The 22,351-nt window shown below is 40.8% G+C and overlaps 1 protein-coding gene across 2 annotated transcripts; it reads right to left on the bottom strand.

Annotated features, from left to right (window-relative positions):
- Positions 1,989-22,321, bottom strand: FASTKD2 (FAST kinase domains 2). Of its 2 annotated transcripts, none has more exons than XM_005672124.3 (12): positions 22,202-22,321; positions 20,692-21,514; positions 17,606-17,709; positions 16,398-16,506; positions 15,986-16,109; positions 15,577-15,716; positions 13,506-13,678; positions 8,559-8,722; positions 6,806-7,018; positions 5,976-6,063; positions 3,446-3,560; positions 1,989-2,187 (listed from the first exon to the last, which is right to left on the bottom strand). In XM_005672124.3, the coding sequence occupies exons 2-12, from the start codon at positions 21,409-21,411 to the stop codon at positions 2,068-2,070; spliced, it is 2,070 nt and encodes a 689-aa protein (XP_005672181.1). In that variant the 5' UTR covers positions 21,412-21,514; positions 22,202-22,321; the 3' UTR covers positions 1,989-2,067. The 2 variants fall into 2 exon arrangements, with proteins under 2 accessions (XP_005672181.1, XP_005672182.1); XM_005672125.3 differs by having other exon boundaries at positions 22,112-22,202.

The following is a 22,351-nucleotide window of genomic DNA, read 5'->3' as shown; positions in this document are numbered from 1 at the left end:
TGAGTTAAATCATTTGGTCAGGTACCCAAAACTAGATGATGTCCAATCTGAAACAGAAGTCCAGATTTTTTGAGACACAAGCTAAAGAGCAGTGGAGGGTGAAAGAATGTGAAAATCAATGATGTGGCTGAGGCTACAGAAAATCAAATTCTTGGAACCTTTATTTCCTCATCCATAAAATGATGGAACTGGATTAAATGATTGATAAATTTCCTTTCAGCTCTAATCTTTCCTAAACACAGGCAGAATAAGTTGATAAAACCTGCAAAAGATGTAGTCATTGCTATTTTACTGCCAACCTGGGGCTTCGCAACTACTTTTTTTGTAAGTCCCCACTAGCTCAGTTTCAAATTTTAGCCCCGCTCTATCCATGTAGCCTTGGCCAAAAATTTATCCTCTTATTAGAGATAAGGAAGTAAGGGCCCCAAGAGAATCCTAACAGCAGCTACACCTCAAACAGTTAAGATAATGACAGGAGAGAATACATCCCAATACTTGGCCGTGCCTAGCAGAGTACAGTAAGTCCAGTAATTGCACGTCTGCATGTTTGGGTATCTTAGTCCATCCAGGCTGCTATTAACAGAATACCACAAACTGGGTAGCTTATAAACAGAAATTTATTTCTCAACAACAACTGAAGAGGTTTGGAAGTCCAAGATCAAAGCTCTGGCAGATCAGTGTCTGGTGAGGGCCCCCTTCCTGGTTCATAGTCAGGTCCTCTTCTTACTGTCCTCACACGGAGAAGTGACAAGGGAGCTGCTAGTGCTTTTTATAAGAGCACTACTCCAATTCATGAGGGACTAATCACCCCCCAAATCTCTTACTTCCAAATACCATCACACTGGGGGTGAGGCTTCAACATGTAAATCTGGGGGATGGGGTGCGTAGGACATAAATATTCAGTCTTCTGCATCGGGGCCAAAATAATACCAACTTAGCTGGCACTCAAGTTTCACAAGTGGAACCTGCTGTATCCCCAGCAGTCAAATTCTAGGTAGATAGGCACAGGACAAACTTGTACAAATGTTTCCACAAAAGAATGAACAAACATAAATGAAAAGAGCCCACAGGTCTGACTCACAAAACAGTTCGGCTATAAATTTACTTTAAAAGATTCACGAAATGATGGGAGGGGAAAGGGGAAGAAAGAGGAAGGAATAATTTCAACAATAGCAAGAATTATGGTGTCAGCCACCCATAGCCAATCGATCTTATGTAATTTGGACTCCTAGCCATCCCTGTATTATCTCATCTGTGTTTTTCTTAGTATGGCCCACAAACTGCTTCCACCTAGAATGCCTGTTACAACTGTAAATGCCCAATCCTCACTCACTTTTAACATGCTACCTTATTATTTCCTATACATTCTAATTTTTTTTTCTCCCTTTTTAGTACTGCACCTACAGCATATGGAAGTTCCTAGGCTAGGCATCAAATTGGAGCTACAGCTGCCAGCCTACACCAAAGCCACAGCAACATGGGATCTGAGCCAGGTCTGCAACCTACACCACAGCGCACAGCGACATGGGATCCCCGACCCCCTGAGCAAGGCCAAGGATCAAACCTGAATCCTCATGGGTGCTAGTCGGGCTTGCTACTGCTGAGCCACAATGGGATTTTCCCATTCTACTATTTGAGAACCTAGCCTAATTGCTTTGCGGCCAATGCTTGAAAAGGTGGTCCATGTCTGAGTCCTAAAATAGCTTGGATTCCAAACCCAAGGACTGTCCACACCAACTTACCTGCAACCCATCAGAACTAAGAAGCCAGGTTTTAATGCATCAAAGCCAATGAGAAACAGCAAAATCTACAGTTTATGAATTTGTCAAGTATCTGAGCACTAGAGGGGATAGGTACGATTGGAAAAATGACACTTCTGGAATTTTCTCAGCATATTCTAAAATATAACATTATTTCTTTCATTCTTAAAATTATTTTAATAGTGAACTAATACTTTTTGTTATGGTGAGCAGTCAGATAAATTCCACTGACAACTAAATTGTAGTCTTTATTAAAGTTATTTTTACAAACTTATGTCTCCTAATATAAAAGGGCTGCTTTTTACTTTTAACATGTGCTTTGCAAATTTTTATCAGCAGGAGCAAGTGCTTCAGTTGAATAGATTTTAGTCTTCAAAAGCATGACTGCATCCTTCATGTCTAGTTTTTCCATCTCCCAATTATGGACCTTACCAAAGAAAGAGGAAAATAATCAGTTTGCAGGAAGACGATGACATATAAAATAAAAGCTAGTTTGGAGATCCAAGGATATTAAATTAACATCAAGCCAACTGCTTATAATTATGCACATTTTAAGAGCTTAGTAAGACTATGTGCTAGGGTTGAAGAAAGCTCTCACAGTGAAAATGATAAAAACTTTAAAGGTCCTCTAAAGGGTACAAAAATTTCTTTCTTGGGATAATCTTCCTTAGTATATACATAATAGGCAATATGGAAAAAAAGTGTTAAAGAGTAGCCCATTAAAAGATATGGGCCTTCTGAACCTCAGTAATTTGATAATCTGGCGTGATCCATTTTTGGACACTCAAGTACCGTAAGGAGGATGTGAACGTCTGCATTTCACAATATGTGCGGGACCAAATGAGTGGCCTTTAGATCCATCCCAACATTAACATAAATATAAATGTATTTGTAAGGTTCTTGTTCTATAGAGACATCTGGAGAGACTGTTTAAGAAAAGCTGTGATGCTCGGAATCATACGAAGCATAAGAGGGAAGAGGAAGAACCATCATCCTCTTAAAACCATCCAGTCTTTTCTAGCGCCAAACATCCTTTAACAGCCTCACAACGGCCCGTGAAAGCAAAGCTTTAATTAACATCTCTCCTTCAGGATAACCTAGAAACTGAATATGGTTTCCCGTGTCTCAAATAAAAAAACATATTATCTACATTGTCCCATTTAACAAAAATGATTTTTTTTTTTTTTTTTTTTTTTTTTTTTTTGCTTTTTTTTAGGGCCCTACCTGCGGCATATGAGGTTCCCAGGCTCGGGGTCAAATCGGAGCTATAGCTGCCAGCCTATGCAACAGCCACAGCCACATCAGATCTGAGCCCATCTGCAACCTACACCACAGCTCATGGCAATGCCAGATCCTTAACCCACTGAGTGAGGCCAGGGATCGAACCCACAACCTCATGGTTCCTAGTCAGACTCATTTCTGCTGTGCCACAATGGTAACTCCAACAAAAATGATTAAAGTTGACCAAATACAGCATTTATAAAACCCCTAGTAAATGACAGTAAACAGCTGAGGAGGAGCTAAATCATGTGCCAGAAGTGTGTTTTTTCAAAGAAAACAGTAACTGAAACACTATGCCAATACTGCTGACAATTCTTCTAGTCCTAGTAACCAACTTTAATCATAACACTCCTGGCCGAACGGACATCAGTAACAACACTACTTCATTTGCATTTTTTCCTTACCAAGATCACACGAAAACCCATTGCTTTCAAATGCCGCATTTTCAAAGCAAGGTTTCCTTTGGGGTGGGTTGAATCCAAACAGTAAGCAGACTTAGGAATACATAGTATGGCTACTCTGAAAAGAAAAATACAAAATATGAGACTAGTTACTAATGAGATGACCATCTACAATCTTGCTGCATTCCTCCTCTTTGGAGATTTCAGAACTGAGCTCTCCACTGACCACATTCATCACCATTCCTCCTATGTCCGTCCTTCACTTCCTCGTAATTTGGCCTATGTAGATAATTCAGTATATGAAGGCTACTTAGGAATCAAAAGATTATAATAATGCTTTATACAAACAGTTATCCTTTATTGATCTGTTAAGGATGACTACATTTTTTTTGTTTTTTGTTTGTTCTTTTTGCCTTTTCTAGGGCTGCTCCCGCGGCACATGGAGCTTCCCAGGCTAGGGGTCTAATCGGAGCTGTAGCCACCAGCCTACACCAGAGCCGCAGCAACGAGGGATCTGAGCCATGTCTGCGACCTACGCCACAGCTCATGGCAATGTCAGATCCTCAACCCATCGAGCAAGGCCAGGGATTGAACCCATAACCTCATGGTTCCTAGCTGGATTTGTTAACCACTGAGCCACAACAGGAACTCCAAGGATGACTACTTTCTTGATGAGGAAAATTTTAAGGTACGAAAGCACCCATTTTAAGGCTCTTCCATGCAGTGTTAATCTCTGACCTAAATATAATTATTTATGCTACTAGAAGTATCAATGTAGAATACCCAGTGGTCAATGTTCTGCTTGTACATATTGTCTCCCTGAGAAAGAGGCATTTAAAACCCAGAAAGGGGAGACCAAATACAAAGAGGACACTTAAGAGATAGGCGAGACTGTTGAAAAGATAAAATCTCTATGTGTAACAAAAATGTGGAAGGTGTAATTTGTTTTTTCATTGTTCGTGACCTTTTGGAAAGATTAAGTTCATTGGGGGACAGAAAAAAAGACATTTATATCCTTACTATCTTCTGTTACACTCTGGCTGTTATCTGAGATAAAGTAAGAAATTTTTTATCTTTAAAGGAACATTCTGATTCCTCATCTCTTCTCAGTATTTTAGGCTGAGAGCTTCTGTATTACATTATTATGCCACAACAGCTGAATACCTGAAAAGGAAAAATGATCTTTCAACAAAGTCAGAGAGAAAGCCTTTTCAAGGGGAGATGGGTAACATGCGGGGGGGAGACAGCAGTTGACAAAGATGGCCAGGAACAAGCTGGACGGACTGAGAAAGGAGAGAAAGTGACAAAGCTGTGTGTGAATGGAGAGGAATGGGCCGATAGGAGTTTGGATCCCAAGATTTTTTTTCTGTATCTGCCTCTACCATAGTTATGTGCATGTCCTACAAAGCAGTAGGGGACACAAGTCTCTCGGGGTCGGTATCTGTGTCTGACGCATCCCTGCCTGCCCCACAGGCCCCGGCACAGCCTTTCCACAAAGGCTGACTGAACACAGGGTGTGCGTAACACGACCTGACCCATCTGTTTACAAGGCAGAACATTCTCTCAGGGTGTAGCATCAATTTCTCCAGAGACCCCTTTTGTAGCGTGTGAGTCGAGGAAACTTCTTCTAATTAACTTCAATATGGTTTGACCCATATACAATACAGCTTAATTAAAAAGCTAAAGTTTCTCTAACTTTAGAAAGGTTTGATGATGGAGCAAAATATTTATCAAGTATTTGATTTCAGTAGAAGCCTTAATTCTTGATGATCACTAATGCATTATCTTGTCAAAAGCTGGCACTGCACTGATGGTTTCAATTATATTAACATGGTTTTATTGAATTGTTCAGCTTGAAAACCTAATTTTTTTCTTTGGCTATGCCCACAGCATGCAAAGTTCCTAGGCCAGGGATTGAACCTGTGCCACGGCTGTAACCTGAGCCACAGCAGGGAAGACACCAGATCCTAAACCTGCTATGCCACCAGGCAACTCCAAAAACCTAGTTTTTAAAAACTGCCTGTTTGATTAAATGGCCAACTCCAATCCATTATCTTCAAGCACAGTGCCTACATTTATACCTAAGGAGGAGATCAATGGATGAGAAGTCTCTCCGTGCATTACAAGCTCCATACAAATGTAAGATCTTAGTATTGTTACTACTATTTATTATTATTATTAATTTCTGTCTTTTTTTTTTTCTTTTTTTTTTTTTTGTCTTTCTAGGGCTGCTCCCACGGCATATGGAGGTTCCCAGGCTAGGGGTCGAATCAGAGCCCTAGATACCGGCCTACGTCAGAGCCACAGCAACGCGGGATCTGAGCCGTGTCTGCGACCCACACCACAGCTCATGGCAACACCGGATCCTTAACCTGCTGAGCGAGGCCAGGATTGAACATGCAACCTCATGGTTCCTAGTCGGATTCGTTAACCACTGAGCCACGATGGAAACTCCTGTTACTGCTATTTAATGTGAAGTCTTTGAGATTAAGATTCAGATTTAGAAAGTTCAGCAATGGGTACATGTAACTACCTTTGAATATCTGTATCAGAAGTTACCACGTCCACCTCAGAAAATGGAAGCACTTGGCTCCTGTTAGTATCCATTCTGATTTCAAAATCTGAAAGAAAAGAACTTATATTAATCTCTCAAACATTGTGATTCAAAGAACTGATATTAATTTCTCAAACAAAGTGATTTTTTGTTTCAAAATGTGTAACACTACTACCAATACTGATAATGGCAGCATCTAAGTTATACTGAACTTACCATGTGCCAGATACTAGTATGGATTTTAGATGTATAATCTCATTTATTCATCACAGGACCTCTATGAGGGGGGCAGTATTATTACTGCCATTTTACAGAAAAGGAAAGAGGCAGCAGGTACCTAAAGCACAGCACTAATAAGTAGCAGAGCAAAAAGCCACAGCCAGGCAGTCCAGCTCCAAAGCCAACGCTGCACTACACTAAACTGCCACAGGAAACTCCTAGTCTTTCGTCAGGCATAAAGAAAAATGAAACAGAACAGAGGAAATCATATAAAGTCCCATACCGGAGTTCCTGTTGTGGCGCAGTGGTTAACGAATCCGACTAGGAACCATGAGGTTTCGGGTTCGGTTCCTGCCCTTGCTCATTGAGTTAACGATCCGGCGTTGCCGTGAGCTGTGGTGTAGTGTAGGTTGCAGACGCGGCTCGGATCCCGCGTTGCTGTGGCTCTGGCGTAGGCCGGTGGCTACAGATCCAATTCAACCCCTAGCCTGGGAACCTCCATATGCCGCGGGAGCGGCCCAAGAAATAGCAACAACAACAACAACAACAAAAGATAAAAAGAAAAAAAAAAAAAAAATAAAGTCCCATACCGATATAATAATTATGTGGCAACTGTACACTTTTGGAGAAGCATCCTTCTCCCAGGAGGCTACTCAGCACCTTGGCAACCTTTGCATTAGGGCACAGCACTGTGGATGGCGGCTCTGGCAGCACTAGGTCTATGTTCTTGGGATAAGGAGCATCATCAAGTTTTAGACAAGCAGTCACCGTACAAAGCTTGAGAACATGCTTCTCCACATCACCTAAAAAAGAAAGACCGAAAGAAAATCTATAGTTAAGAAAAAATATGAATGACCCATTTAAGAAACTGTATGAATGCACCTATAATTCTGATTCCCTGTTTTCTCACCAGGAGGAATCTCTCTGTCGCCCTGGCTCCCACAGTGTGTAGGTCAATGCCCTGGACCTGATCATGTTTTAAGGCTGAAAATACCTTTCAAGGTGCTTGAGCCTAAACTCACCATTGAACAGATGAGGAAATGCCCAGGACTGTTAAAATGCCTCCTGATTAAATAAAGCTAGGTTGGGAGTGGAATCCAGGTCTTCTGGGTTCAAGGCTGTTTCCCCTACATTGTTCTTCTTTAAAAGTGAGCACACGGTGTTCCTTCTCCACACTTCAACTTTGGAATTCCATAATGTTGTGGGTTTTTTTGTTTTTTTGTTTTTTTTAAAAAAAGGATTTAAAATACTGGGAGTTCCCGTCGTGGCTCAGTGGTTAACGAATCCGACTAGGAACCATGAGGTTGCATGTTCGATCCCTGGCCTTGCTCAGTGGGTTAAGAATGTGGCATTGCCATGAGCTGTGGTGTAGGTCGCAGACGCGGCTCAGATCCCGAGTTGCTGTGGCTCTGGTGTAGGCCAGTGGCTAGGGCTCCGATTAGACTCCTAGCCTGGGAACTTCTATATGCCAAGGGAGCAGCCCTAGAAATGGCAAAAAGACAGAAAAGAAAAAAAAAAAAAAAGGATTTAAAATACTCTATTCCCAGATACATCATCAAATTCTGTACATCTTGCCTGATAACTGCTTTTCCTTGTTTAACAGTAAAGACCAAATGTCAACAATTAATTGGGTTCCAAGAGGAAACTTGGAACTTTGGTAACTGTTTGTTTGTTTGTCTTTTTGCCATTTCTAGGGCTGCTCCCGCTGCATATGGAGGTTCCCAGGCTAGGGGTCAAATAGGAGCTGTAGCCACCGGCCTATGTCACAGCCACAGCAACTCGAGATCTGAGCCGTGTCTGCAATCTACACCACAGCTCACGGCAACACTGGATCCTTAACCCACTGAGCAAGGCCAGGGATTGAACCCACAACCTCATGGTTCCTAGTCAGATTCGTTAGCCACTGAGCCACGACAGGAACTCCACTATTTGTTTCCTTGATCTAAGGATTGTGCCCTCATCACAGTCCATGGGTGACAAAATGTTTATAATTACAAAAGTTGACTGAACTTGGCTTCAAATGTGACGTGTAAGGATCAGAAGTACAAATACCTCTGATCAAGGTGTAAACTTGAACCTTTGTATAGATGCCTGAAGTGTGGAAAAAAAAAAAAGAACAGTGATGATGTGCTGCTTATTCTTGCCTTCTATGTGCAGGATCTGTCATGACAGGAGGCTCCCGGGCTTGCTGGTTTGAAGTGCTGCCCCTTGACGTCACCATCACTGGTCCTTCCATCAAGAGCACCTGTCCACATGGCTTAACTAACCCGCTGCAACTGAAACCCCATTCAGAATCACTAGGTACCGCCTTATTTCAGTCTCCACCCTGCACTGAGATTCTACCTGAGGTCAGCAGATCACTGATGGTGTCCTTTTGGAAAAGCTGATTAATAAGGGCCAGGGGAAAATGGTTCAACAAGCAAAACGAACACACAACGTTCAACAGGTTTTCTGAAGAAATGTGGTGAAGACTGCCCGTCAGAGCAGTTGCCATAATTTCTAGGAACCTACGGGGAAAGAAAGAATGTCAGCTTTAAAATACGAATAAAGACAAAGTCACAGCAGAGCTAGTGAGATGTCACAGAACCAATGGCTTTAAGTGTATAAGCCAATCAGGCTTGCAATAAGCACTCACACATCTTTCAAGTCAGGGGGCTATCTCATAATAAATACATTCTCAATCAATGTTAGCTACTGCTCTGTGTCTTGCACAGGGCAAACGTTTTTAGGCTTTAACACATTTAATTCCTATCCAAACTCTACAGGATGGGTATCACTATTATCTTCACAATAAAGATGAGTAAATAGGCTTGGCGAGGTCAGGTAGCTTGTCCACAAACACACACGAAGGAAGCAACAGAGACAACACTAGAATCCAAGTTGTCAGGGTCCAGAGCCTTTTAACCATTGTACTAGATTTTTATGAGTAAGTCTGTAAGGCCTAGAATACCAATGTAGTTTTAAAACCAATTAAAATTCTCTAGCTATTAATACTGAGTTAAATGAACTGCAAGCCTAATCCTACCACCCAGAGCTAATGATATGCAGAATATAACAAAGCAGTGAAGCAGAGATGAAAAGGAGAGATCAAAATTAGGTAAGGTCACTTGCCCAGAGTGACACTGCTAAGAAAGGCACAGATATACTTTAAGCCCAGGTCAGACTGACTCTGAAGGCATAAGCTATATAACATTATATAAGAAAAAAGAAGGTATATGCAAAGTCCTGTTGATAGTATACAGGCAAGAAAGTAGATAAGCAGCTTTGGGGATAAGAATTTCAGTAAGTGGAAAAGATGGCAAAGGGGAAACTGAAATTTAGTAAAGAAGTGGAGCCCAGAAAGGGCATGCTCTTCTGCTGTAGTAAGTAACTAGTGAGGCTGGGGCACAGGCAGGGTCTCACAGCAGCATGGTGAGTATGCCCTGAAGCAAGCCCTTCGTGATGATGAGCCACAAAGGGAAATGTTTGAGATCAACTGAGAGGTCCCGTGGGGAGCAGATGGGTGAGCAGAGTCACAGCAAGATAGGAAGAATGGTGCAGGTCCTAGAGGCAAGAGTGAGGCAACATTTATTAAAGGGAGAACCGAGGGAATCTGCAGGATGCAGCAAGAAAGGGTGGGGCTGCAGAGGACGGATCTGGAGCCCGGGTGGTAATGGCCTCTTCGGTCTCCTCTCATCCCTCTCCTTATGCTGTAGCTCATGCTTCAGCAACACCAAATATGTGTCATTCCCTGCACATGCTCTGCTGCTTCTTTCCTCCAGGACTTGAGCATGGAGTCCCTTCTACTCAGAGTGGTTTTGCCATGGTTAACTCCTATCTATCCATCTTTTTTCTTTTTTTCTTTCTTTCTTTCTTTTTTTTTTGTCTTTTCAGGGCTGCACCGTGGCATATGGAGGTTCCCAGGCTAGGAGTCTAGTCGGAGCAGTCGCTGCCGGCCTATACCACAGCTACACAGGATCCAAGCCGCGTCTGCGACCTATACCACAGCTCACAGCAACGCTGGATCCTTAACCCACTGAGTGAGGCCAGGGATCGAACCTGAAACCTCATGGTTCCTAGTCAGATTCGTTTCTGCTGCGCCACGACGGGAACTCCTCTATCCATCTTTTAAGATCTGCTCCAGGCAGGCAGGATGATAGGCATCCACCCTGACCCTCTGCTTCGCCACGCTAGCATCCTGGCACATCCCTCCTCTGTTCTCATACATCCTGTATAAGACTCTATCTCTTCAATGTTCATGCTATATTTAATTGCCAATTTATGTCTACCTTACCCATTACATAGAATCCTCCGGCAAAAAGGACTATGTCTTACTCATTTTTGTTCTAAGTACCCAAGTGCCTGGTACACGTTTTCTGACTAAATGTACAAATAAACTCAGATGAGGAGGAGAATGTGAGTGGAAAAGGAAAAGTCAAGAATTATGAGCTAAATCTCACCAAGCTGTATACACTAAACATGCACACGTTAATCACACCTCAATAAAGTGGTTTATAAAAGATCATTTGGTATGGTGTTTGGTAAGTAGTAAATAACTGACAAAAACAAAACAAAAAAAAACAAAACAAGAATGAACTGATCTTCAGAATTATTGAACTTGGAGACACAGGTGGGCTCTACAGTGACCACATGCAACCGGAGGGAGCACGGGACTTCAGGAGCACACCCGTGACCAGAGGAGCAGTCTGGGATCATCTAAGCGTGGCAAGTACAGATCAAGAAGAGAAGAAACCAAAGGACTGAAATGACAGAGCTGCAATGTTACGTGTTTTCTTCCGAGAGTTTCAAATACAGGAAGACACTTCAGATTTAACAGACTCTCTCTCCCAGAGGCCATAACAGAAATAAAATAAATAGAGTATAGCGCGTGGATATACAATGTGCTAAGCCACATTTTCTACCACTCTCCTACCGAATCCATCTGGTCTAGTCAACTCGCTTCCCAAATGCTCTGAGTTATCCTGCTTCTAAAACCTTAGCTGTTCCAGCCTAAGAGGCCACCTCCTTTCTCCCTCCTCCAGAAAACATTCATTTGGTACCTACCAATCACTGACCCTCTCAATGTACAAGACTTTCCTCCTCAACTGGACTACGGGAGAAAGACAGCATCAACTTCTTTCTATAGTCCTCAAAACACCAGATTTAGGAAACTGCACATTCATAGGCATGCAGGAAATTCTAACTGATTAAGCTCGATCTATCAGCCATACTCTCACTGCCCCCAGTTCTCCAAAGGAGAAATGTTGAGGCGGGAGGATCACAGTTTCTCGGTCTTGGCCCTCCTGTCATTCTGGGCTGGATAACCCTGTCGCAGGGCTGTCCTGTGCAGAGTAGGACATTAGCAGCTTCCCCAGCCTCTATCCACTAAAGGACAACAGTACCACCTCCCTTCCACCCCCCCACCCCCCCACATAAAAACTAAGGTCCCCAGCTATTGCCAAGTATCCCTTAGGGGGCAAAATTACTGCCAGTTGAGAACCAATGAGTTAGAGAAAAGCAGAGCAGACAAAAGTACAACAGTCATGGTTCTGCCTCTGTGTGATTTGCTCCTGGTATATTTTATTGAATGTCCTAACCTTTGTGTAACTAGTTAGCATTACCTCTGTTATCCCTCCTCTATTTCCAATATAACAATTTTACTGGATGAAGTTATCTCTTGGGATGCTGATCTACTGTCAGCTGAAAAACTCCCTAATCAGCCAGTGTTTGTTCTCCTAATTCTATGGAGTCCATGGGGCTGTTTCCAGAGCTTTAATTACTGCTCAGCTTGACGGTATCTGTCAGGAAAGGGTGGGAGACACATGGGAGTTTGCTTCATAATGAAACCAAGACAAGGAGGAGAGAAAGGCTGAATCTGAAGGATACTTCTCAACCTTTATTATATGTTTATTCTGTGCCAGGCTTGGTGCTAAATTTAGAATAACAGCAACATGGGTCTAACTCAAGAAAGCTTTCCAATTATGGAGCAGAGACAGGATTACTGACAAATAACTGCAGCTATGTGTCAAAGCTCCGCCAGAGATTTCTATAAGACTTGACAAGCACAGGGGACACTGTCTCTGATGGAGACAATACAGGAAGGCACAGGACACGCAGTAAGAACTGCGTTTCTCAGAGCAATGGAGAGCACAGTGAGCAGCTGCTTTTTAGCTGGCCCAGCACTGCTTTGATTTACCGCCCCAAAGAAATGGGCATGTAACCCAAACTCAATCAATCAGATCTTCTCTTTTGGATATCTGAATCTTGAGGGAAAAACACAGGGAGTAGAGGCTGGTGGAGTCAAGCCACTTGATGGCAAAAAGATAGCCCTAGTTTATTCCAAGGTCTCTGTAACCTACACTCTGATTCCTTTTTTTTTTTTTTTTTAATCTAATAATTACTGTGTGTCAGGCATTGCTTTAAGATCCTGATATAGGTTAACTCACAGAATCCTAACAACCCAATCAGAGCATCAGCCACCAGCCTAGGCCACAGCAATGCCAGATCTGAGCTGCATCCATGACCTACATGGCAGCTTGCAGAAACTCTGGATCCTTTAACTCACTGAGCAAGGCCAGGGATCTAACCTACATCCTCATGGATACTAGTCAGGTTCTTAACCTGCTGAGCCACAATGGGAACTCCGGAAATAACTATTTCTTTATTCTCGTTTTAACAGATGAAGAAACTGAGGCACAGATAAGTAACTTGCCAAAACTTAAGTAGCTAATGATGGCAGAGTTAGGATTCAAACCCAAGTAGGATGTCCCCAGAGTCTGGGCTTTTAATCAGTCTTCTAACAAATGACATGTTATATACACATTTTTGGTTTTTATTGAACCTTCACTGATCTGGGGAGGAAGGACAGATGTTCTGGATGGAAAGCAGAGGTCTGAAAGCGCATGGCATATCTGAGGGACTGCTGTATTTAACAGGAGAAAAGTATGATTGTGGTTAAAATGAAAAGCACAGAAAGCAGTAGTTTGAGACCAGATGAACAGTTAGAGTCAAACTGAACTACAAACTCAGGAGCTGAGGGATTAAGCTAGGAAAGTTTGAAATGAAAACTCCTATGCTGAATTAACAAATATGTCATAAAGAACAAAGAAACAAGCAAGACAAAGAACAGCAAAGATAAAATAAAATTGTTTAACTTCATAAATAAGGAATATTATATTTTATTTCTTGACATGGATGATGGCCATGGATGGGTTCACTTGTAATAATTCACTGAGCTTATAATGATTTGTAATCTTTTCTATAAATATGATATGTAGCAATAAAAAAGTAAAAAAAAGAACAAGGACATACCTGTGGGTCTGGCATTTATAGACGTGATTGAGAGAAGAATACACATAAAGAATACAGACAAGGTTTTTCACGTTCAGGGAGCCAGATTCATCTGCTGCTTTCTTCATAAACAAGTCCATCAAACCAACAGGCCGAAAGCCAAAGCTTTCAAATAAAATGAGGAGAAAAAGAACCTAAAAAAAAGGAAAGAATTGAGGGAAAACTTCTTAAGAATTAGTTTGCTAACAGTAATTTTTTAGATCTCAAAAAATTTAAACAGCAATAGAACTGTCCTGATGGACCAAATATTTCCTTAAAAGGAATGATTATCTTTTCCTCACAGAATCTGTTCCAGTTATTTATTTATTTATTTATTTAGGGCCACACCCACGACATATGGAGGTTCCCAGCCTAGGGGTCCAAGGGGCCCTACAGCTGCCGGCCTCCACCACAGCAACATCATATCTGAGCCGTGTCTGTGACCTATACCACAGCTCACAGCAACACGGATCCTTAACCCACTGAGCGAGGCCAGGGATCGAACCCACAACCTCATGGTTCCTAGTCGGATTCGTTTCCACTGCGCCACAACAGAAACTCCTGTTCCAGTTATTCTTGAATCAGGGTATCAAGTTAATAAGCAACTTCTTTCTGTAACCTGAGAACCAGAGTATATAACAGTTTCCATATTTCCATCTAATTTAAAAACAAATCTTTTCCTACATGCTTTTCATAAACAGCTCTGAAAATTACCTTTAAATACACATTTTTTGAAGTATTTCAAAAATGACCAAATCAGTTTTGAACTGCTCCACTTCCAAACCTGGACATTTTCTGGATTCTAATAGGTAAGAGACAATTCAAAAACCTCTATGTTCACAATTAATTCTAATAAATGGAAATAGAGCTGATTACAATGATTAAAATACATGTCCAGTTTACCTCTCATTCCTCTCTTAGTCCTTCTGAAAAGAAGTATTTCTCTTTCCAAAACTAATTTCTATAGTAAACTCAACATTCACCCTGATTTTCAAAGTGAACTAAACCAGTAATCTAACCTAGTTACCAGTACTTCACTACAAAAAGAAGTTTTTACCAGCTGCTGCAATTAAATGTTTTATTATTAACACAGCCCCTGAATTTAAAGGCTCTTATTATGGAAGAAACAAACAAACTTTCCATAAATAGAAAACAGACATGATCATTAAGTAATGATATTTTTATTCTTCAAAAAGCATAAGCCTGTCACATTACCTATCTTTATTATTCTGAGTCTAACAAATGAAAACTGGGAAGAAAGAAATAATCCTTAGTATCCAATCAAAGTACCATACGACTTTTGAAAAACAAATAGAAAAGCAAACTTTGGACAATATTGTTTTTATTTCAGATAGAAAAATGGTCAAGACATTGAATAGTATATTATCAGATAACCCTCAGATAGAAATAATAAGAAGCTAGTTTTTCAATTTAGGACTGAAATATTTTGGAATCTTAACTGCTTTAAACTGATAGAGAAATATTTAGAATGCTAAATGAATTAACACATTTCTAAAAAGTTTCTAAGGCTTATTCTTTTTTTTTTTTTTTGTCTTTCAGGGCTGCACCCGAGGCATATGGAGGTTCCCAGGCGAGGGGTCTAATCAGAGCTATAGCTGCCGGCCTACGCCACAGCCACAGCAACGCCAGATCCTTAACCCACTGAGCAAGGCCAGGGATCGAACCCGAAACCTCATGGTTCCTAGTCAGATTTGTTTCCATTGTGCAACAATTCGAACTCCTCTAAGGCTTATTCTAAACTGTTAAGACACTTACTTGCAGAGTTTCTGTCATGGTGTAGCAGAAATGAATCCAACTAGGAACCATGAGGATGCAGGTTCGATCCCTGGCCTTGCTCAGTGGGTTAAGGATCCAGTGTTGCCATGAGCTGTGGTGTAGGTCACAGATGCATCTCGGATCCCAAGTTGCTGTGGCTATAGTGTAGGCTGGCAGCTATAGCCCTGATTCAACCCCTAGCCTGGGAACCTCCACATGCTGTGGGTGGGGCCTTAAAAAGACAACAACAACAACAACAACAACAAAAGACACTTACTTGCTTCAACTTCCAGATGTCAAAAGTTGTAGTCACATAATCTGCTATTCCCTTCAAAAGATCTATATTAAAGTATCGGAGGTCTCTGCAAGACTGCAATATACTGATCAATATTTTAAAAGGACACCCATGGATATTACCTGTAAGAATGAGTTAGATAAACAAAAATTATCAGATGGTTTTGGTTGGAAGATTCAAGATACTACATACTCAATACTTTTGTTTCTTTGAGGGGAAAAAAGCACTATATTTTGTTTAAAAAAAAAACTATAGGCAAAAATAAAATTTAGATCTAACCATATCACTAGATATTTTTCATATTTTAACAGCAGGGTTTTTAAAACAAAACAAATACAGTCCAGAACAGTACATCGGATACTACAAATCATGTAAGAAAAATTCCCCTTACTTGTGACTGTCTTACTGCATTCGTTCAGAAGGATAATGGAACGGTGATTCATGGCAGCAAGTACCTTAAACATGTGCTGGCTATTCAAAACAGAAAACTGGTCTAATTCCTTCAAGGCTTTCATCTAAAGAAAATCAAACTTAAATTTATCATTTGTGGCAAAACATACTCCCATATTTAGATAAAAAGGATAAAGTTTGAGCAAAATGACTCTGACAAACAGACATGCAGATAAATATATGTAAATATATATATGGATAAATACAAATTTACTTCTGTTATTTCACTTTAGCAAGGTTAAACCCAAAAGTACAACAATGTCCTCCTAATAAACTGACTTAAGGAGGTGATAGCAAGTCACAGGTATTTTTTTCAAATCTTACCCAAAAGAGAAAATTCAGAAGGTGTTTACCTCCAATTTCCTTTTAAGACCAACTGGTGCATCTTTTCCAATACATTTCATTACAGTTTGTAATGTGAAGACACGTTCTATTTTCCAAACTTGCTGATCAACTAGCATCCTGTCATCAAACACAATAAATACTACAGTTCTAGGATCTTAAAACCAGAAACCATAAAAGTCATTTGGTACACCTCCTGTTTCTGGGCAAAGAATATGAAGCCCAAAGAAATGATCTATGTGCCCAAGAGAATGTAAATAGTGAAGTTCCAGGACCAGCCTAGTACCGTATCCCCTCCCATTATTCTGGTCTCTTTATGCATGAACAATTATCAGGAGATTGTACAAAGATATCCCAACGCACAGTCAATGAAAAAGGGGGTTAAGAATTATTCTCATCAACCTATGTTATCAGATTAGTTGCATCAGGGTTTTTTTTTTTTTTTTTTTTGTCTTTTTAGGGCTGTACTCATGGCATATGGAGAATCCCAGGCTAGGGGTTGAAGCGGAACTGTAGCTGCTGGCCTACACCACAGCCACTGCAATGACAGATCCAAGCTGCATCTGCAGCCTACACCACAGCTCACGGCAATGCCAGATCCCTAACCCACTGAGAGAGGCCAGGGATCGAACCTGAATCATCATGGATACTAGTCAGATTCATTTCCACTGAGCCACGGCGGGAACTCCAGTTGCATCAAATTTAAAGGCTGTAAAATTCAATCTCCCTTTCAAGTTGGGCCAGTGTCTCACGGCTTCCACATAGTGCCCAAAGGACCACTGTGAATTGAGTACATACCAATTCTCCCCCAGCCCACAACAGTCCTGTTTTAAGATAATTTTAATGTTACCCACACATTTTTATGGTGGATCCTGAAAGAAGCATTATTTTCAGCGTTATCTGATCCAGAGCCAGGATTAAAGTTTAATGAAGTATTCAAGACCATAACTACCAGCAAAGTCTTCCCAACACCCAAAAAGCAGCTCAAATTTCATGCTGCTGTTGTTATTGTTGTTGTTTTGGCTGTAACTGTGGCACACGGAAGTTCTGGGGTCAGGGATTGAACCTAAGCCACAGGAGTGACAACCCCAGGTCCTTAACATGCTGAGCCACCAGGGAACTCCCTCATTTGGTTTTTTTTGGTTTTTTTGTTTTTTTTTTTGGTTTGAGATAAGAGAAACAGAGAAAGCTACTTCAAGAAAGCACAGAGAGGTCTCACCGAAATCCCGCTCGAAGAACATCCACATTCTTGCATGGCTCCATTGCCTCTAAGACAGTTGACAAAACTGAAAGACACTTCTCATCACACTCGTTGATACGTTCCTATTGAAATATAATTGCAAAAACACTATAGACGATGAGCTCATAGTAGACTACCTCACCTAAGAAAAACCACTGAACTGATGCTTTCAACTAAAGGATTAAATATCAAACCATTAATTCATAGTCAGTCCAAAATAAACAGCATCTCTGGAAAACAAGATGTCATACATAAGTGAATTTTTCATATAATTGATACACATTCTTTTATATATCAACACTTTTTGCATTGGTCATTATCATTAAAAATCCATTTGATATTGATTGTATTCCTCCACTTCTGAAGTAACTTTTATCAAACATTAATTTTACCCCTTCTTAAAGCCCAAAGCCATCATGATGACAACAAGTGCAGTAATAGAAGACCTACAGGACAATTTTCCCATACCTAAAGAATCTTACACAGCTGTGCTTACAATTTCCCCATATCCTTTCCTGGGTATCAAATCACAGCCTCAGTTGTGGACCTCCTGATTCACATCTGCTGTCACATTGTACCACTGCTATCTGGATCTCAAGAGGAGCCCCAGGCTCCACAGACCCCTCTTTCACATCTCTTGAGTTAGGCTACTAATTTAGGTTTCGGAAATGGCACTGGGCCAAATTTAAAAAGTGAATAGTAACAACATAGCTTCCCTAGTGCCTTACGTGACTAGTCATAACTAGTCTATACACCACACAAAAGTACTTGTGATCACATCTGCAGGCAGGTAGGCTGAAAGGTGTATGCTCTTTTGCTAAAATTACATGACTAACAAGTCACATCAGATAATAAGAGATGGATACTGCTAAAAGGAAAAAAGGTCTCATCCCCAGGAGAGGTTCTCCACTAACAATTTACAGCATTCCATCAATATCTAGAAAAGACCATGCAGCTATGGATTTGAAGGGCAGATTCACTGATGACATATTTCACCCCTAGCTAAAATGTCTTTGCAACATTCCAACATGTTAGTGAGAAACAGCTACATCTACGGATAATCTGACCCCAAATATCCACTGTTCATACCTCACCAATGCATATGCTATGCTGATGTGAATACCCACCCAAAATTCACTTAAAGCATCACTGACTAGGTAGAATGCCTTACTGTAAACACTTTTCAATAACTATATAAGATATAATCTACCAAAAAACATAGGTATTCTGCAGTGTAAATACACACACAAAATACAAATTAGTTCCTGGCTGAAAATATATGGAAATCACAGTAATATAAAAAGTTAAAGTTAAAAATTTTTATATGCCTATTCATGAATTCTACAGTAGGATAGGATATATGTCAGATCATCCTCAGGAAACTACTGCCTTTTAAAAAATTATTTAATTACGATCACTGAGTTTAGAAGTTTGAAGAGTCCACTCTTAAAAGATAAATGAACTATTCTTTTCCTTGGCAAATCTGGCATCTATTCAGTGACATCAAACAGGTCAATGACTTTTTTGTTTGAAACTAAAAAATCCATTTTCATCCTTCTTCCAATTCATTTTCCACTCACACAGCAATCTAAATACAAACTGGAGCATGTTGACCTCCGCTTCAATATTTCAATGGATCCCCACTGTCCACAGGACAGGATAAAACCAAACTCCTTAGCTAGGCCTAAAAAGCTCTTAATGACTCAGGCCCTTTTCCTCCAGCCTCACGCTTTGCTGCAATCCCCTAATTCCTCCTCCTTGAACACCACAGACACAATTTCCTCTCCACTCCTTCGAACCCACAACACCAAATTTCTTTACTTCCTGCCACACTACGCGACTTTCGGCTTCCCCAATGTTTGTTCCAGGACGCTGAACATGCAATCTTCTCTGCCTGAAATACCATCCTTCATTGTCAATCTTCTAACTGCTGGCCATTCCTTGGACTCAGCCTGGACATCATCTCCTACTGGGCTTGAATTTTGGTGCTGCTATGACAAGGTATTTGTTCACCCACCTCAGCAAATATTCCTCAAGTACCTACAAACAGTGACATTAACAGATATGTGACCTTGGGCAAGTTACTTAACCTCTCTAAGCCTAGATTTCCTTATAGGTAAGTGAAAGTAACGATACCTATTTTTAAAAGATACACTGGGGAATTACATGAGGCAATCCTCTTTTCAAACTCTGTACACATCACTGCTTCAAACAGTAATCCTGTATCCTCTTCCCCAGCACCTCTTCCCATCATGAAAGCCTTCTCCTGACTAGGTTTGAAGCCCCTGTTACACACTCTGTATATTTTTCATTCGGTGCACTGACAACTCTATGTGGCCATTGTTTTTCTTGTTTGTTTTCAGTTGTACAACGATCATCACAACCAAATTTTGTGGCCATTATTTTATAACTGTAATTACTCCGTATGTTCAGCATAATGCCTATAACAAGGTACATGTAAGATTCACTAAACAAATGTTGGTTATTTTTGCAATTACCTACAATAAATCTGTCAGCCGCTCTAGATTATAAGGGCAGGAATCACGTCTTCTATATCTTTACATCCTAGTTAACAAGTGTAGTAATTGATACATAGTTAACAATCAATAAATATTTACTGCATGAATAAACAAATCCACTAGCTATAAGACTTCGGCTAAGTTGCTTAACACAAAATCCAGGTCCTGACCTGCAAAACTGAGGTAACATCAACCATAGGAAGCTAATGAGAAGATTAAATACAACTAAGGAAGTAAAAGGTATAGGTACTCAATACATATTACTTCCCTTCCCTTCCCCCTTCAACTACCTAAACTTGCCTTGTATATTTTATCTCTCATTTTAGCTTATCACTATTACTCAATTCTGGAGAAGAAAAATGGGGCAAGGTGTCATAAATTTCTAAAGCAACAGCAAGTCTAGCTAACTTAAGGTCTCTAAATGATATAATTTGTAGAAACAAATATACACTACCATTTCCCTAATAAGTTTCTTTCAAGTAGGCTACATATCTATTTCCTATTACTCTTTCAAGATATGCTAAAACAGGTATATCTTGATTTTACCTGGACCACCCTCAGCAAAGTCTGTACGAGTAGCGTGTTCTGAGGAATCCCGAGCTTCACTATGGCATGAAGACTGAACAGGAGGTCGTCGTAGTGCATGATCTTGGCTTCTCTCATAGCTTGTTCACACAGCTGGCTAAACACAGGGTGGTTAAACATCAGTTGTTTCTCAAAGCGCTTCTGGTCACTGGACATCCTCTTGGCAACTATCCACATGGCTGAGAAATAGTTACTACTAGGAAACCTAGGTGCTTTGGAAAATATATCTAACACATCACTCAGGGAATTACACTCCTGAGACAGTGTGCTACAGCTGATCCGGGCCGGTTTTGTTCCCTTGGTGAGAACATCCTCCTTGGAGGCCTTATGTTGAAAGTTTTTCTTCAATCCATTATCAGCAGCAAGAGGGTGATTTGAGTCAAAGGACAGTCTTCTAGAACAAAGTGGTCTGTCAACTGTAAAGACTGTTGCAGTGCTTATGCCCTTTGTTTGAAAGTCATCACCTCCAGATTTAAAAATTAAGGCATTCTGAAAGAGACATCTAATAGATGACTGCATTCTATTACCAAAGTTATTTAAAAGGCTTCTTTGGTTCCAGTTTAAATAAACAATTTGTCGTCTGCAAAATCCCAAAGGATACAGCCTCACAGTTCTGCCGGATGGAACTAAACTACTGAATTGTCTGAGGTTCCATAAAAAGGAACCTGTTCTGTTATTCATTTTGCTAGCCACCGAAACACTTTCAAATGGCTTTAAAGTCCTCAATATGACTCACATGTCGCTGTCACTTCTACTAAGGAAAGAGAGCACATGCCATCATTTCCTGTAGGGGAAAGCGTTAGGAAAGAAATAAGAATTAGAATAAAACTTCTACTTAAAAATACGAAATGCATTCAACAGAGACTAAAGTGGGAATCTAGGAAAATATTCAAGATTTATGTTAAAAGGGTGAAACCATTTATCAGTATGGGCTTCCATACTTCTACAACAGTGTGTACACACAGTCCATAAAGGAGCAGTTACTTTGGAAGTTGTTTTTGTGTAAACTAAGGTTTTGGAAAAAAAAAAAAAAATGATGTGGGTTGCTAATGGAAAAGTTTTCCTACAAAGCTTCCTCTGCAGTAAGGGGTTTTATGTTACCACTGCCTTGGCGGTGTCTTCAATGAAAAGCGTTTAACATTGATGGCTACTTTTTAACACGAAGATTTAACAACGGCTGAAACACGGACTATTAGGAATAAGGACTTGGACAAACAGAACAGCTCAGGAGAGGAAGCAGCAAAATAGAGTGATGTCTACATATGGCTGGCGCTTGGGAGGGAGATACACCAGCTACTCTCACCGGGTCTCAGGACCCATGTCCGGAGTCCGTCCTTCCGGAGCTGTGCGTTCCAGTATTAACCCACCACCCGAGACTCACTTCTGGGGCAACTCCTGAGACCCTTCTCCAAAAGACAAGCGGTCTAGGGCGTACGGCCAACTGTTCCACCTATACCAGTCCTCCACTCACCTTAGACTAGAACCCCGTGGTCTTACCAAGGCACAGCCACCACCACTTCCCCGAGAGCGGAGAGTATCGCGAGATTTTACGGATCCTTCATAGGTCAAAAAGTGTACGTTCGCGGCGCTTGGAAAGAATTACTTAGTTTCACGAAAAGAA

This window comes from Sus scrofa, chromosome 15 (assembly GCF_000003025.6).
Source record: "Sus scrofa isolate TJ Tabasco breed Duroc chromosome 15, Sscrofa11.1, whole genome shotgun sequence".
Taxonomy (NCBI): Eukaryota; Metazoa; Chordata; class Mammalia; order Artiodactyla; family Suidae; genus Sus; species Sus scrofa.
This window is presented reverse-complemented; position numbering and strand designations above follow the sequence as displayed.

Excerpts from the sequence above, each read along its gene's own strand:
- FASTKD2 (XM_005672124.3), bottom strand. The coding sequence starts at position 21,411 with ATGAATAACAGAACAGGTTCCTTTTTATGGAACCTCAGACAATTCAGT. Across the intron at positions 15,717-15,985 it reads ATGCAGTAAGACAGTCACAA|GTAATATCCATGGGTGTCCT; the intron begins GTAAGGGGAATT and ends TCATTCTTACAG. Across the intron at positions 13,679-15,576 it reads ACATCTGGAAGTTGAAGCAA|GTTCTTTTTCTCCTCATTTT; the intron begins GTAAGTGTCTTT and ends CCTTTTTTTTAG.